Source organism: Cuculus canorus, chromosome Z (genome assembly GCF_017976375.1).
Source record: "Cuculus canorus isolate bCucCan1 chromosome Z, bCucCan1.pri, whole genome shotgun sequence".
NCBI classification, from domain to species: Eukaryota; Metazoa; Chordata; class Aves; order Cuculiformes; family Cuculidae; genus Cuculus; species Cuculus canorus.
In genome coordinates this window covers 60,370,856-60,385,206 of record NC_071441.1, presented here as the reverse complement: position 1 = coordinate 60,385,206, position 14,351 = coordinate 60,370,856, and the positions used below count along the sequence as shown (strand labels likewise).

The window sequence follows — 14,351 nt, the reverse complement described above, 5'->3', positions numbered from 1 at the left end:
TCCACGATTCTATGACTCTCGCCAGTGAGAAGTATCCCTGACCACGGCAGTGGGGTGGAACTGGACGAGCTTTAAGGTCCCTTCTAACGCAAACCACTCTGCGATTCTGTGATTCTATGACTCTGTGATTCCACAATTCTATGACTCTTGCAAGTAGCAGGTTTCTTTGCCCATGTGCTACCTACACTGTTGTGTGATTCTGTGATTCTGTGACTCTATGATTCTGTGATTCTATGACTCTCGCCAGCAGGAGGTGGAACTGGATGGGCTTTAAGGTCCCTTTAGACCCAAGCAACTCTGTGATTCTACGATTCCACGCTTCCATGACTCTTGCCAGGGAGAGGTTTCCGTGCACATGGCAGTAGAATTAGAACTGGATGGACTTTAAGGTCCATCCTACCTAAACTATTGCATGATTCTGTGATTCTATGATTCCAGGATTCTACGATTGTTATCAGTGAGAAGTGTCCATGGCCATGGCAGGGGGGTTGGAAATGGATGGGTTTTAAGGTCCCTTACAAACCAAACCACTCTCATTCTGTGACTCCGTGATTCTACGATTCCACGGTTATACAACTCTTGCCAGTGAGAGGTTTCCGTGCCCTTGGCAGTGGAATTAGAACTGGATGAACTTTCAGATACATCCCACCTAACTACTGTGTGATTCCACGATTCCGTGACTGTGATTCTATGATTCCACGATTCCATGACTCTCGCCAGCAGGAGGTGGAACTGGATGGGCTTTAAGGTCCCTTCAGACCCAAGCCACTCTGATTCTATGATTCTAGATTCCACGCTTCCATGACTCTTGCCAGTGCGAGGTTTGCGTGGCCATGGCAGGAGGGTGGAACTGGAGGGTCTTTAAGGTCCTTCTGCTCCAAACCCTCCAAACCGGCTCCAGCATTCGAATCCCCGCTCCCCCACACCCGGGCTCACACCGGCGCGCGCGGCTCCGCGCCGGGTGGGGGGACGGGCGGGGGGGGGGCGCTCCGCGCTGTGCGCAGGCGCGCGGCGGGGGCCGGGCGGGAGGCGGCGCTGTGGCGGCGGCGGCGGGAGCCCGCGGAGCTGCCCCTGCTCCTGCGCGCCCAAGCCCCCGCCCAGCCGGGTATTGTTCGCAGCCCCGTCTCCGCCGGGGGAAGTTTCACCCTCGTCCCGGCTCCGCTCCCCCGCCGGGGCGGGGCTGGGGGCCGGGGGCGGCCGAGGGAGCGGCGGGACATGATGGCGGCGGAGCCCGGGGGTGAGGAGGGCAGCAGCGCGGCTTTGTGCCCGGCGCCGCTGCAGGAGGAGCGGGGCGCGGCGCAGGCCGATCCCGCCGCCTTCCCCCCGCTGCCGCCGCCTCCCGCCGCCTTTGCTGGGGCGCTGGGCACCGTGGATGAAGGAGACTCGCTGGACGGGCCGGAGTACGAGGAGGAGGAGGTGGCCATCCCGCTCAACGCGCCCCCCACCAACCAGTGAGTAGGCGGGACACGCTCTCCCCCGGCTTCTCCTCCTTCTTCTTCCCCCTCCTTCACCTCTTTCCCGGTGGAAAGTGTGTGTCAGGCTCCCGTGGAAGTTTCGCCTTCCCCCGCCCCGGTTCCGGGGCACGGCGGAGGGGAGACCCCACCTTTCCCTGCTGCCCTGCCAGCCCAGACTCGACCCCTTTCCTTTAAAGGTGCTGCTTTGGCAACAGCCAGGATCGGCTCCTGAAAGAAAAACCAGCTCAATTAGTTTTTTGCAGGTTTTCATAGCTTCCTGTGCTTTGAATGTGCTGCTCCGGCAATAACTGCGATCAGCTCCTGGAAGAAAAAGCAGCTCAGTGAGGTTTTTGTAGTTTCCCCTCCCTTGAAGGTGCTGCTCTGGCAGCTCCTGGAAAAAGGAAAAGTAGCTTAGTTAAGCTTTTGCAAGTATTCATAGCCCGCCCTCCATCCTGACTCCCCTTTCTCCCTTTTCCTTAAAGCTGCTGCACCGGCAGCTCCTGGGAAAAAAAGGGATCTCATTTAGAGTTTTGCAAGTTTTCGTAGCTCACCCTCCCTTAAAGGTGCTCCACTGGCAGCTTTTGGAAGAAAAAGGACCTCAGATTTTTGCAAGTTTTTGTCTCACCCCCACCCCTGGCAGCCGAGCCATGGGCTCCCATTCTCTTAAAGGTGCTGCTCTGGCAGCTCCTGGAAGAAAAAGGAGATCAATGAAGTTTTGGCAAGTTTTTATAGCTCCCCTGGCAGCCCAGCCGTGGTCTGCCCTCCTTTGACGGTGTTGGTCTGATAATAACCGGGATCAGCTCCTGGTAGAAAATGGAGCTCAGTTAGGTGTTTGCAAGTTTTTCATTGCTCAGCTCTGGCAGCCCTGCACCGCCTCCCTTGAAGGTGCTGCTCTGGCAGTAACTGGGATCAGCTCCTGGGTGAGAAAAGAAGCTCAATTAGGTTTTTTGCAAGTTTTCATAGCCTTACTGTCAGGAAGAGTGAGCTCCTCCGGTTGTGGTGTAACTACCTGTTGGGAGGCTTTTCCAGTCTCCGGTAGTGCTGCAGTCATTCTCAGAAAAGCCATCAACGCAATTTTTCTTTAAAAAAACTTACCAGAAATGCTGTTCAAGGTGTATGATGATTGATGCACCGTATCATCGTTTGGTATGACATGGTTTTCTTCTTCAGTGCTTTGCTTGAATGTGTTTTTTTAATCTTTAGCTTTCCCATTTCATACACAAACAGAGCAAAGCTGACATGCACATGTTTTGTCTCTTTTTTAATTCAGGAAGTCTTGAAACATGGATTTAAAATGAATTAAAATTAATTCTATATTTTAAAGTGTTAGCGAAGTGTCTACTTATGTTTTAAAGTTCGGAGAGTGACTGCTTTTACAAATAATGTCTAACTGCATTGGTGCTTGACCAATTTAAAACAAAGTTGGGTTTTAATTAGGTTACTTTTCAAGACAGGAGGCAGTTGGAAAAAAGTAAACCTGCAGTTAGGTATTATTATATTTATCCATCCATTAGGTTAATTGGCATTCCTGCAGTGCTGGTAACAGAAAGTCTTGCAGTAGAGGCAGACCACTTCTGTGTTTATGTTGTGTGACTTAAAAGATCAGATTAAGTTATATAGAGTTCATGTAATTAGTAAGTCCTCTTAACACAACCTTTGGATTTAACTGTAGAACGTCTTCAGGTTTATATAATGCACTCACAAGGCCTGTATTAGAACAGAAAACAGCCCTCCTGCTCTCCCCCAAAATAAATTGCTTCAAAAGCTTGAATTATATTCATTGGTGTCTGTTCTTCCTGAAGTTACGTAGCTGATAATTCAAGGTTTTGCGGAATAGGGTGGCAGATACATTTGAAGGTGCAGGTCACAATGTTAATCCGAAAACCCACCTGAGTTTGGGTTTATTTTTACATTCTTTTTTAACTTCACTATCACAGAGTCAACTTCTGCACTGTGTCAGGTTCTTAAAGATTTCAGGAGCCATTGCAGTTACAAGGAGGGCATAAAATGGAGCATTGTAGAAGTTCTTTTAAATTAGTCCCTCTGATTTTGACAAGCTTCCTAGTAATCCTTTATTCCTGGAATTTCTGGGCTTTTTGTGGAAATCTGTAAACATTAAGGCCTTTTTTTGTGAAGACAACTTTGAGTAGTCTTAAACTTGTAGACTTCCCTAACAAGGTAGAAATGGGATTAGGCAGATTTGACAAAGGATAAGAAGGGGAAATAGAAGCACATAAAAGCAAAGTTACTTCTTCAGTGTTGTCCGCCAGGCTGGTGAGGTACTGAAATCTGCTCTTCTGGTTTTCTCTCTTGAAAGGTCAAGCTGCTGCTTCTGTTACACCTGGATAAGTTACTTGGAGGGCTGAGGAAAAATCCAAAAAGCAGGCTTTTTAAAAATATTTTTAGAAAGAGGGGTAATTATTTATGAATAATCACCTGTTTGATTCCAAATATGTGTTACCACACCTGCAATTCCGAGTGGACTTTGCAGTAAGAATGTTGTCTTGTAAGTCATGTGTAAGCATGATGGTTAACTTTGGTGGAGGAGGATAGTAGAGTTGTGACAAAAGGAGTATTGGCTGGAGTAAGATGGCAGAGGCTCTGGTTTTGTTTAGGCTGACGAGTTTACTTACCTTGTTCAGACAAAGGGGAAACTGAAGATTTTGCAGGACCAGGGCATAGCTCTGTAGTTAAGTGATCCTCTCTTGAAGATTCTTTAATACAGAGCATCTGAGAAATATGTTTTAAAAATTGATTCAGAAGTTCATACTTCCATATGTGTAACCCTTTTGTTTGTTATTTTATCCTTGATCCGTGACTTTTACAGACACTCAAAAAAATCAAGTTGGCTCTTTAAAGTAGTTGCAGGGCTTTTTCTCTTTCATTAGTGTTATTCCTATTTTACACAGCATCGTATTTTGCCATTCTCAGTTAAGTCATTTAAATTGGCTGTATGTTCATAGTCAATTGTATCCTTTCAGTCCTGCTGCTTTGTTTTGGAAGTGCCCTTTCTTTGCAGTCACACCATCTGCTTCTGTGGAGTTGGACTCTTTATTTATTATGAAAACCAGAGATCAATGTTATCTGTCATCTTGTATAAGAAGATATACAATATAAGTCTCTAATAGTAGAATCGTGTAACTTAAATGTGGATTAAATTTCTCCAATTGAATGTGATTACAAAACTGCTCTTCCATTTGTTTAAATCAGACTACCAGCTCCACCCTTTCCCACTTCCTCCTAATTCATTCAGTTTTTATGTAAGGCGTGCAGGATTGGCCCGATGGATAATGCCACGATTCTGTCAAATGGTTCTGTTTCTTTGTCTGAATTGCTTGCAAGTTGTTATGTGTACACCAGAATGTTCAGACTGCTCTTCACTCCTGGTCTCAGTTTGTGTGATATGAAATCACTGTTCAAATGTGTAAGAATGAAAAGGCATTGTTTCTTTCATAACAGTAACGACTCACAGAGCTTCTTTGCCTTCCCATGAACATGCATCAAGTTCCAGGATTTACTGAGTGGTTGGTTACTGAGTCCAAACAAAAATACATGGTAAAAGTTGCTGCTGGTGTTTCTAGGTTCATGCTCCAGTCTTAGTTTGGGCTTAAGTGTATAATAAATGCATTTTTCTGCATAAACTGAGACACAACTTTATCACTTCTTCATCACCTTACTTGTTTGGCAAAATAAAAAGAAAAGCAAACCAACCCCAAACAGACGAGAAACAACCAAAATCAGAGTGACTTCCCAGTTTGCAAGTGTTAGGCTGTAAAGTGTGCAGACCAAAGGATTTTTAAACATGAATAAGTTTTGAAATACTGTGCTTCACAGTAACTAACCTTAAGAGATGGGAAGTGAAGCAGATGCAAATTCTGCACTTCCCATCAGGACGCTGTAAATGTAGTCTGTTCAGGGTAGTCAGGATGTGTTCCTCTTTGCTAGCAACCACCTAATACACTTAATTTCCTCTTCTCTTTTCCACGTACCTAAGGAAAAGACGAATAAGTCTTCTCTGAGTATGTTTTCTAGCAGTTGGAGGAGATTGTTAGCATGTAGCAGGTTCTCTATTCACAAACTGAAAATCCCCAAGTAGGCTTGATTTTTATCTGCTTTGATTCCGAGTGATGCTGGCTTAAGGCTTGTCTATTCTGTCTGTGTGTGGTTTTTCATTTTTCTGGAGCACAGCACTAGGGTGTTGATATCGTAGCTTAGTGCTGGGTGGGAGGCACAGGATGTTGGGGAATAGCGTGGGCAACTCTGGGTTTGTTTTGTTCTTTTTGTTCTGTGCTTTCTATCTACCCCATTTGCAAAGCTGGCTGGCAGAGGCTGAAATAGTGTAAGGAAATTTGATTTAATGAATCATTGCCGTTTAGTTTGGTTGTAAACCAACAATATGTGGAATTGTTTAGTTATTTATGTGTTCAGTTAAAAATCGTAGTTGACAAAACTATTTGAGATCCCAAGTGTTGAATTAAGGTGGCATAGGCAGTTCCAGTGTATTCCAGCAAAACTTGACATTTTTTGAGCAGTGCTTATCTATTTGAGATGGAAATAGGTTGAAATCAAAAGCCATCAACCATACCAAGTGAAACAAGTTGTCAAAACACAGTCTGGTTAAAAACAGTCTAACCCAAACCAGATCTAGTCTTACAGTCACTGTTGGTCTCTGTTGAGGCAACGTAATAGTGAGAGAAAGAGCTGAAAGTACAGAAGGATAAATATCAAATAGGCATGAATTGTATGAAAGTAGAACATTTTTCTGCTTGAAGGCAGTGTGAAGTTCTAGTTTCTTCACAGGAGTGCTGAAGGCAGCAAGTCCAGAGTTCTGCAGGATTTCTTTATTTTGGTACTCATGAAAAGGAATTTTTTTGAAGGCCCTTTTCCATACTGATGAATTAATCTGTTGCACTGAAAACTGAAGGGGAATAATACTGGCATATAAAGTTAGGTACTGCATAGACCAGAAATAAACTGTGATGCAGCTTGGTTTTAGTGTCTGAGGTCTCTTTTCTGTTTAGCAGTTAATGTGGTCAGGGGGTGAACTTTCCTTTTTTAGCTAATGAATTTCTTTATTAAGGGAAACACCTTATTCTTCTAAAGTAGATGGGTAGTGTACTGATATGGCCACTTGCGAAATAGACCTGAATCTAAGTCTGGGTTTGATTCTGGCTGAATGTGTGGTGTTAAATGAATAGTTAAAAGCAGCAGAGCAAAATCGTACCTAACCACATATAGGAAGTGAAGCAGTGTGTAAACTGAGCATGTTAGGTAAATGAAAGCTTCAGATAAAGCAAACCAAAACTAGAATGGTATTTAATGCTGGAAAAAAAGTCTGAGGAGGATTTTTCAGTAGTTTAGTCAATATTCCTAGTTAGCATCAGTTGATGTAATTTTTTTTAAACAGTGAATAACTCCTCTTGACCTGCACTTTACCTGTTTTTTATTTTGTGTTGTATATTGACTCCCAGAACTTCACTGTGAGGACTTATGCCCTTTATCTACTCACCGGCTATATTGAGAAGTGTAATATTGTGCCATATTTCTTCACCTTTTCTTGTTTTATGACTGGGGAGTGGGAGGAACAGAGGTTCTACCAATGGGGACGTGGATCTCTTCATAGTAGGACCCCATCTGCTGTTTCAGCATTAAATTATTAGGACTCCCATAAAAGTTTTCCAGTTTCTCGCTTATCTTTCTTTGTCCTTTAACGAAATAAAGAAAAATCTTGTTGGGTTTTTTTTTTTTTTCTTTCTGGTAGGTGCAGTAGGGGGGGAGGAGAAGGCATCTTGTTTTAACATTGTCTTTGTGCTGTGTAGAAGTGTTGCAGTGAAATGATTACATGTTCTTCTTTGTCCTTTTGGTGCATGGTCAGTACCAATAAAAAGTTACGAGTGCCTGATGAGTTTTATATACTTGTCCTGTTTTATATACTTTTATATAGATTGCAGGCAGTCTCTTATATTTTTTATTTTTATGTGAAATGTCTGCTCTGTCACTCTGGAGCAAAACAAGACCTTCTGTTCTTACATGAGTCTGTCTTGAAGTTTTGTGTTGAAGGTGGTTGAGGAATAGTCAGCTTGGATTTATGAGGGGGAAGTCATGGTTAACCAGCCTAACAGTCTCCTGCAGTGAGGCCCTTGGCTCGGGGAGTGAAGGGGAGAGTTTACCTCAGCTTCAGTAATGCTTTTTGAGACAGTCTTCCATAGTCTCCCTGTAGGCACAGCGTTTAGGTTAGATCAATGGGCAGTGCGGTGGATTGAAACCGGCTGAATGGCCGAGCTCAGATCATGGTGATAAGCAGCACAAAGTCCAGGTGGAGGCAAGTCCCTGGTGGTGTTCCGTGGGGTGTACCTAGGGGCCAATGCTGTTTCACGTTTTGATTAATGCCCTGGATGCTGGGACAGAGTGCACCCTTCACAAGTTTGCAGACAATGAAAAGCTGAGAGGAGTGGCTGAAACACCCGGTGGGTGTGCTGCCATCCAGAGTGACCTACACAGGCTGGAGAATCGGGCTGTGAAGGATCTCCTGAAGTTCATCAAAGGAAACAAAAAGCTCTGACACTGGGGAGGAGTGACTCCAAGCACGTATGGGGGGCTGACCATTTGGAAAGCAGCTCTGCAGAGAAGGATGTGGGCGTCACAGTGGACAGAGCCATCGATGTACCCAGATGGCAAAGAAATCTGACAGCATCTTGGCTGCACTGGGAGACGTGTTAGCAGCAGCTCCCTGGAGAGGATTGTTCCCCCTGGCTCAGCACTGGTGAGACCCATCTTGGGTGCTGTGTGCAGTGCTGGCACTCCAGCGCAAGGCAGACATGGACTTTCTGAAGTGGGCCTGGTGCAGGGCCACCAAGATGATGAAGAGACGGGATCATCGGTCAGACAAGGAGAGGCTGAGAGAGCAGGAGGTGTTCAGCCTGGAGAAGAAGAGACTCGGGTGGGTCTTACCCATGCATATGAATACCTGGTGGGAGGGAATGAAGATGAGTTAGCCACGCTATCCTCAGTGGTGCCAGTGACAGGGAAGAGGCAGTGGAAACAAACTAAAAACCTTGACTTTCCATCAAAATACCAAAAAAATTGCCTTTTTTTCATGGTGGGGCGGGTCAGAGTGGCGGAGGTTGCCCAGACAGGTCTCTGTCATTGAAGGTGTTCATTACCTGACTGAAGATGACCGTGTGCTACCAGTTGCAGCTGATCCTGCCTGAGTAGGGAAAGTCGAACTAGATGATCCTCACTGTCATTTACAACTTCAGTCATTCTGTTTATAGTTGAGGATCAGTTGGTGAAAATTGTTACTTGAAGTGGGCAGGAATAAGGTTAGAGTTAGTAGCTAACAGGGAGGAATTTAAAGGAAAGTATGAGAAATCCTTAGGTTGGTAAGCAGAATATATCATTTCTGTGTACACTGATCTCATAATTTCTGCAGTAAAAGGTTGAAGATTTACGTTTTGGAAAAATGAAGGTAGGCATCGGTGCTGCTAAATATTTAATAAGTTTGCTTGGAATATCTTCCTTCTAGGGTATGTTTATATTACAATTATTAATGTTTACAAACCTAAATGCTAAATTAACTTGAAAGCTCCAATCATACTTCAGGAACGGAGTATCGAGGTTGCCAGGACACTCGGTGTACGCTGTCAGTGTTCCGGTAAGTCAGTAGTCTGATTCTTTTGATGATCAGACCCTGAAAAAGCCACTTTCATCATCGAATTTTAGTATTTTCAACTGCTTCTCAGGTCAGCTTCGTACCAAATAAGTCCTTTTTGATAAATTTTCCTTTTCTGTTAAACTGAAATAGTAATAGTTGCTCATCTCCAAGCGCTAATTGTTGTTTTTGTAAATGTACAGTTTCATTTGGGCTAGAATGTATAGAGTCATAGAGCAAAGAAACAGCCCAAGTTGGGAGAGATCTTGAAAAATCATCGGGACAGCCATTTCTTGAGAAAGGGAGTGTGGCTGAGACTGTCTAGCACCCTGTCCTGTTGCATCTTGTGTGCCTTCAGTAAGGGCTTCCTCCCTCTGCTGGGAGGTTGTTGAGCGAATTATTGTTCTCACTATAAAAACTTCCATCTACTGGCATACTGTGATGAGGTGCACCTGAGCCTTTTCATCAGGAAGAAGAGGCCTGACTCTTCAGTCTTTCCTCCTAGGGCTGATTCTCCAGCTCTTTGATCATCTGGTGGCCCTCCTTTGGTGTCTTTCTTGAATTGTGGGACCAGAAATGGACAGAGTACTCCATGTGTGGCCTGCCAGTGGGATAGAGTGGGATGATCATGTTTCTTTCTGTCAGCAGTTCCTCTGTGGATTTAGCCCAGGATCCAACCTGGCTCTGTTGCGGCAGTTGTGAGCTGCTCACAAGGTTCACCTTGCCGTCCACCAGGATCTCCATGTGCCTTTCAGTAGCCACACAGATCTCAGCCTGTTCTGGTCTCTTCTGTTGTTCTGTTCTAGGTGCAGGACCTGGCTCTTGTCTTTGTTATCCTTCACACTATTCTTGGTAGCCCACTGTCCCAGCCTGCCTGTGGCTCTCTGTGTTGGCTGTCCGTTCTGACGTATCCTGCTCACCACCCAGTTTGGTGTCATCAGCAAATCCGTTGAGCATGCTTTACATCCAGCTCCTTTGAGAGGATGCTGAACAACGCGGGGCCCAGTGGGCCCCCAGTGGGCCCAAGGGGACCCAGTTTATGACAGGCTGCCAGCCAGAACACAAACCTCTGATTGCCGTGCTCTGAGGGCCTGTGAGCCTGTTTCCTGCCTGTCATGCAGACCACCCACCCAGTCTGTGTCTTGCCAGTTTGTCCAGTTTATGTTACAGTTGAGATGTGTTAGCTGTGTGTAATTGTAGTTGAAGGAGTTGAGTGTAACTACACCGGAATATTTGAAATGTTACAGTTTTCTGTGAAGGATTACTATAATTTGCTCAGCAGGGGTGGGTGTATGGTATTTTTATTAATAGCTACTTACAGATATTTTGACTAGGGTTTCTTCTGTGAATTTCCCCTTGCAGACTACACTGCTTGCTTTGCCGGAGTTGTTACCAGAAACCATCCAGGTTTAGCCAGCCTTGGATAATCATCCCAGGAATCAGATGGTCATTCTGTGTAGATTTGTGTAAGAAGCTTTTCTAAAATTTTGGTCTCTTTTTTTAATTGTTATTTTAAGACCACCTCTTGCTTTCCGTAGAATTATGCGTATGTATATTAATATTCTACCCACATGTAGGACACGCAGGAAAAGGTAGTCTGTCTGTGGTTGCTTACTGGGTTTTGTATGCTTGTTCTTAGATAAATTTCATCATCTTTTTCTATGTATAAAAGTTAAGAGAAATATAAATCAATCCTTTCTTTATATTGCCATCTGTTACTAAAGTAACACTATAAACAGAATGAGATACAAGCCTGGGTAATTGCTTAATCCAGAAGATTAAGGAGTTGCTTGCATTATCTTCTTCAAACTACTTGTTTTCCCCAGATTCTTCCTTGCATAGATTTTTTTGTGCTTTGTATGCACCTGCAGAGGACTTTCTTTTTGTTCTTTTCACTCCTTGGCAGTAAAAGGGACAGTGGAAAAATGTCTTCGTTTCTCCAAAAGCAAAATGTTCAAGCCTCTGTAAGAATATTCTCATTCTATTGTTCAAATCTGGAAACACGTTTTTTTTACTCCTCTTAGTTTTACACATGGTTCTGTGTCACACTGTTGGATTTGTTGTGTGTGTGTCGTATTCCCAAGAGTATATTCTCCCACTGTTGTCCCTAGTGCATGTGGGAAATATCGGACGTCTTTTGATTCAGGCATTGTACCCGTCTTTGATTTCTGATATGTAACTGCCAGGGTTTCTCATTATAGGAACAGTTAATCTGTCCATGGGTGCCTGATTGCAAGGAGAGGTGAAAAGGAAGAACAAACCTGTGCTTCTCTGGAGAGAGTGAGGTGCAAGGAGGAAGTTGAAGAAGCCTGTGGGACGTTTAGCAGTGTTAACGGCAGATAAGATGAACAACACCTTAGGAGTTCTTTCATTTACTGCCAAAGAGTATCTGCTGGTTTGTGTAGCAGTATTAACATTGTTTCTCTAGTACTTACTCTCAGTTCCAACAGAAAAAGGCATATTTTGGACCTGAGGGTAGAAGTAGGAAGCGTGTGGGAATGGGAAGCTTCTTGCTAAAAATTTTAATGAGTTCTGGGATTTGCTTCCTAAGCTGATCCTGCAGTAAGAAGGTGTTTCAGTAGGGATTTTTGAGCTGGTTTAGTCGTGTTTCACCTGCTTATCGGTGACTTCCAAAAATGAGATAGGCAATCAGTTATTTTCAGTAAATATATATCGGCTAGGTCTGGATATTATGCTGTTGTCACATCTCTGTCTTTTTTAAAGCTAAAAGCATTGTTTGTTACAGCAACTGAAAGTTGTAGAACTTTTATTTCCTTAGTGAAGTTATTTAAATGCATTGCTTTTTGACTGTATGCTTATCTTGCTCTTTAGTCTTTGCGTAGTCTTTTTGTTAAGATGCACTGAGGTTTTGGTTGATAAGTTTTGTTCTAGCCCAGAGTGGATGTAAACTCTGCTGGAAGTGTTTTAACATCTTCTTTTGGAGGTGTGCTGGAGTCCCAGGATTGACAGGATGGCACAGCTGGTGTGTGTGGAGTGCCTATAGTCATTACTATTAGGTGACTTGTTCCTAGTATTGAAGTGCAGCACAGTTTAGTTTCCCACGTACTGTTTTGATGAGGTTGGGAACAGGCATATGAAAAAAGCAGGATTATTCTTCATTAGGCTTACATGGGTTTGCTTTCACTGCCTCTCAGAAGAATGCTTAGGGATGTAAAAGGGATAACTGCGCCCCTGCTCCTGCCCTTCCCCCCACTTTCCTACAAGAGTATGTAACAATTTAATGCACATTGGGTGACACTTACTTGGCTTAAAGTTCATTTCAGCTCTTCTTTCATTATCTTAAGGGTGCATCCAGGTAGTAGTTGATGTGTATTTGCAGACCTTTTTCTGGCAGGAAGTTGTGTGATGCGGAGAACTGCAAAGACTTGGTCAGAAATCAGTAACTGCTGAGTAGTAACTTGACAGAAGGGCATGAATTTAGTGAAATTTACCATAGTTTAATCTCTACTAACGATATGTGCAAAGGAAGTATTGCAGCATTACAAGTCTGGCAGTGGGCAGGTAAAAGGCAGAGTCTGGATGAAAATGGTAAAACTAAGAATGCATTTTTGGCTGAGAGAAAATGAAACAAACAGTGAATAGTAACATCAAGTTTTAAGATGCAAAGCTTGAGGGAGGGTGGTTAGTGTTAACAGGATAGGAAGAAACAAATAAGAATATAGGATATTGTCATGTGGGTTTTTTACTCCTCTGTTTCCGTGAAAGTGTACTTGAGATTTCTGTGTGCTGTTTGGAACTGAGGCTTTTCCCAACGCAAGGTGATTATCCTTGCTCTTATTTTCTTCTGATGGGTACAGAGCTTGCAAAGCCTGGAGGAGATGATAACAGGAATTTGTAATGTGTGAAAAGCACTAAGGCAGTGACTGGATATATAGGGAGGGAGCTCTGACCATGACTCCTAGAACTTCCCTACCCTTATGTTTTTCCTAGAAGCAGTAAGGCATGGCTAAGAAGAGCTTTGAGTGAAGTGGATATGGCATTTGGTGCCTTTTTTTCTGTGTACCATAACTTTTTTCCAGACAGAAATAGAGACGTCTGCATCTGTTATCAACTTCTACATTTGTACTAAGTAGCTGAAAACCACTTATACTCCCCTTCAGCACTTTCTCTTGCGTTCCCTCCTCCCTAACCTACTGTGTTCTGAAGTAAAAATCGCAGTGTACTGTAACAGCAGAATCCTTTAGTGGAACAACAGAGCTTTGTAATATCTGCCTTTCCAGCATGTAAAAAGAAAACATGTAAATAAAAGGATTTGGTCGAACAATGTGACCAATGCTTCCACACACAATAGCAGCTGCCTCCTTCCAAATGGCAAATTCACCATCTGCTGACTCTTTGCGAGAAGCCTGTGTCTTCCACAGACCTTGTGGTGTGTCCATGTTGGAGTGCCTGAAGTTCTGTTACTGTACAGGGCCTGGGATGCTAAAGGAATGATGAAGGGATGCAGTGTAGTTGCATTTCTGCTCATAGTAGAAAGTGCTGGCTGGGCTTGAAGGGGCTGATGTGTCTACATGTCTCATACTCAACATCCTCTATTGGGTAGAGGAAAATGAAGGAGCTCTTGTTTGCAGGGCAGCGGTAACATTTTCAGCTGCAAGGTGACTCACCTCATGGGATTCTTGATTTGGCTGGTAGGTGTCAGTCACACGGTGTGGCTGTAGCGTAAGGACCATTCTCCTGCACAGCTGCATGTTTCTTGTGTGGATGTGTAAGCTGTTTGTGGTGATGTTGTGTCTGCATTGTCTGTTTGCTGTAATTATGGTTGTGATGCGTAGGGTTGGATGTTTGGACACACTGCTTTTGATTTAAACTGGCAGATGGGAGTATTTTCTTGCACAGCTTCTGACTTTTTGTGAAATGTGGAAGCCTATTACTGGCACACTTTTAAAAGCATGATGAAGGTCACAATTTAGCCAATGCATTTACAAGTTTATTAGAGCAGTTGAATGGGTGGTCAAGGGAACAGCCACGTAAGATCGGTTGGTAAGACGTTTTATAGTGTCATATCATTCTATAGCATTCTGTTGCAAGGCTACTTGTGTTTTCTCTTCTAATGCATCTCATAATAGCCATTGTAGTGTCAGGGCACTAGCTCTGTTCCAGAATGTCTTTTAATTATGTTTGCTCAAAACACTGTGAAAGTAGTGGATTGCCAGCATTTGAAAACTTCTAAGGTTACTGTTAGAAGTACAGAAGTGTTCCTAGGTAGGACTAGGCAAGCAAGG

General features: G+C 43.7%; 1 protein-coding gene across 1 annotated transcript in view; it reads left to right on the top strand.

The window, feature by feature from the left end:
• Positions 1–1,027: 1,027 nt before the first annotated feature.
• The window catches only part of RASA1 (RAS p21 protein activator 1), a 60,826-nt gene continuing 47,502 nt past the window's right edge, over positions 1,028–14,351 (top strand). The window contains exon 1 of the mRNA XM_009562966.2: positions 1,028–1,451. Coding sequence (XP_009561261.2) covers positions 1,216–1,451 — 236 coding nt within the window. The 5' untranslated portion in view covers positions 1,028–1,215. The remainder of the gene's footprint in view (positions 1,452–14,351) is intronic.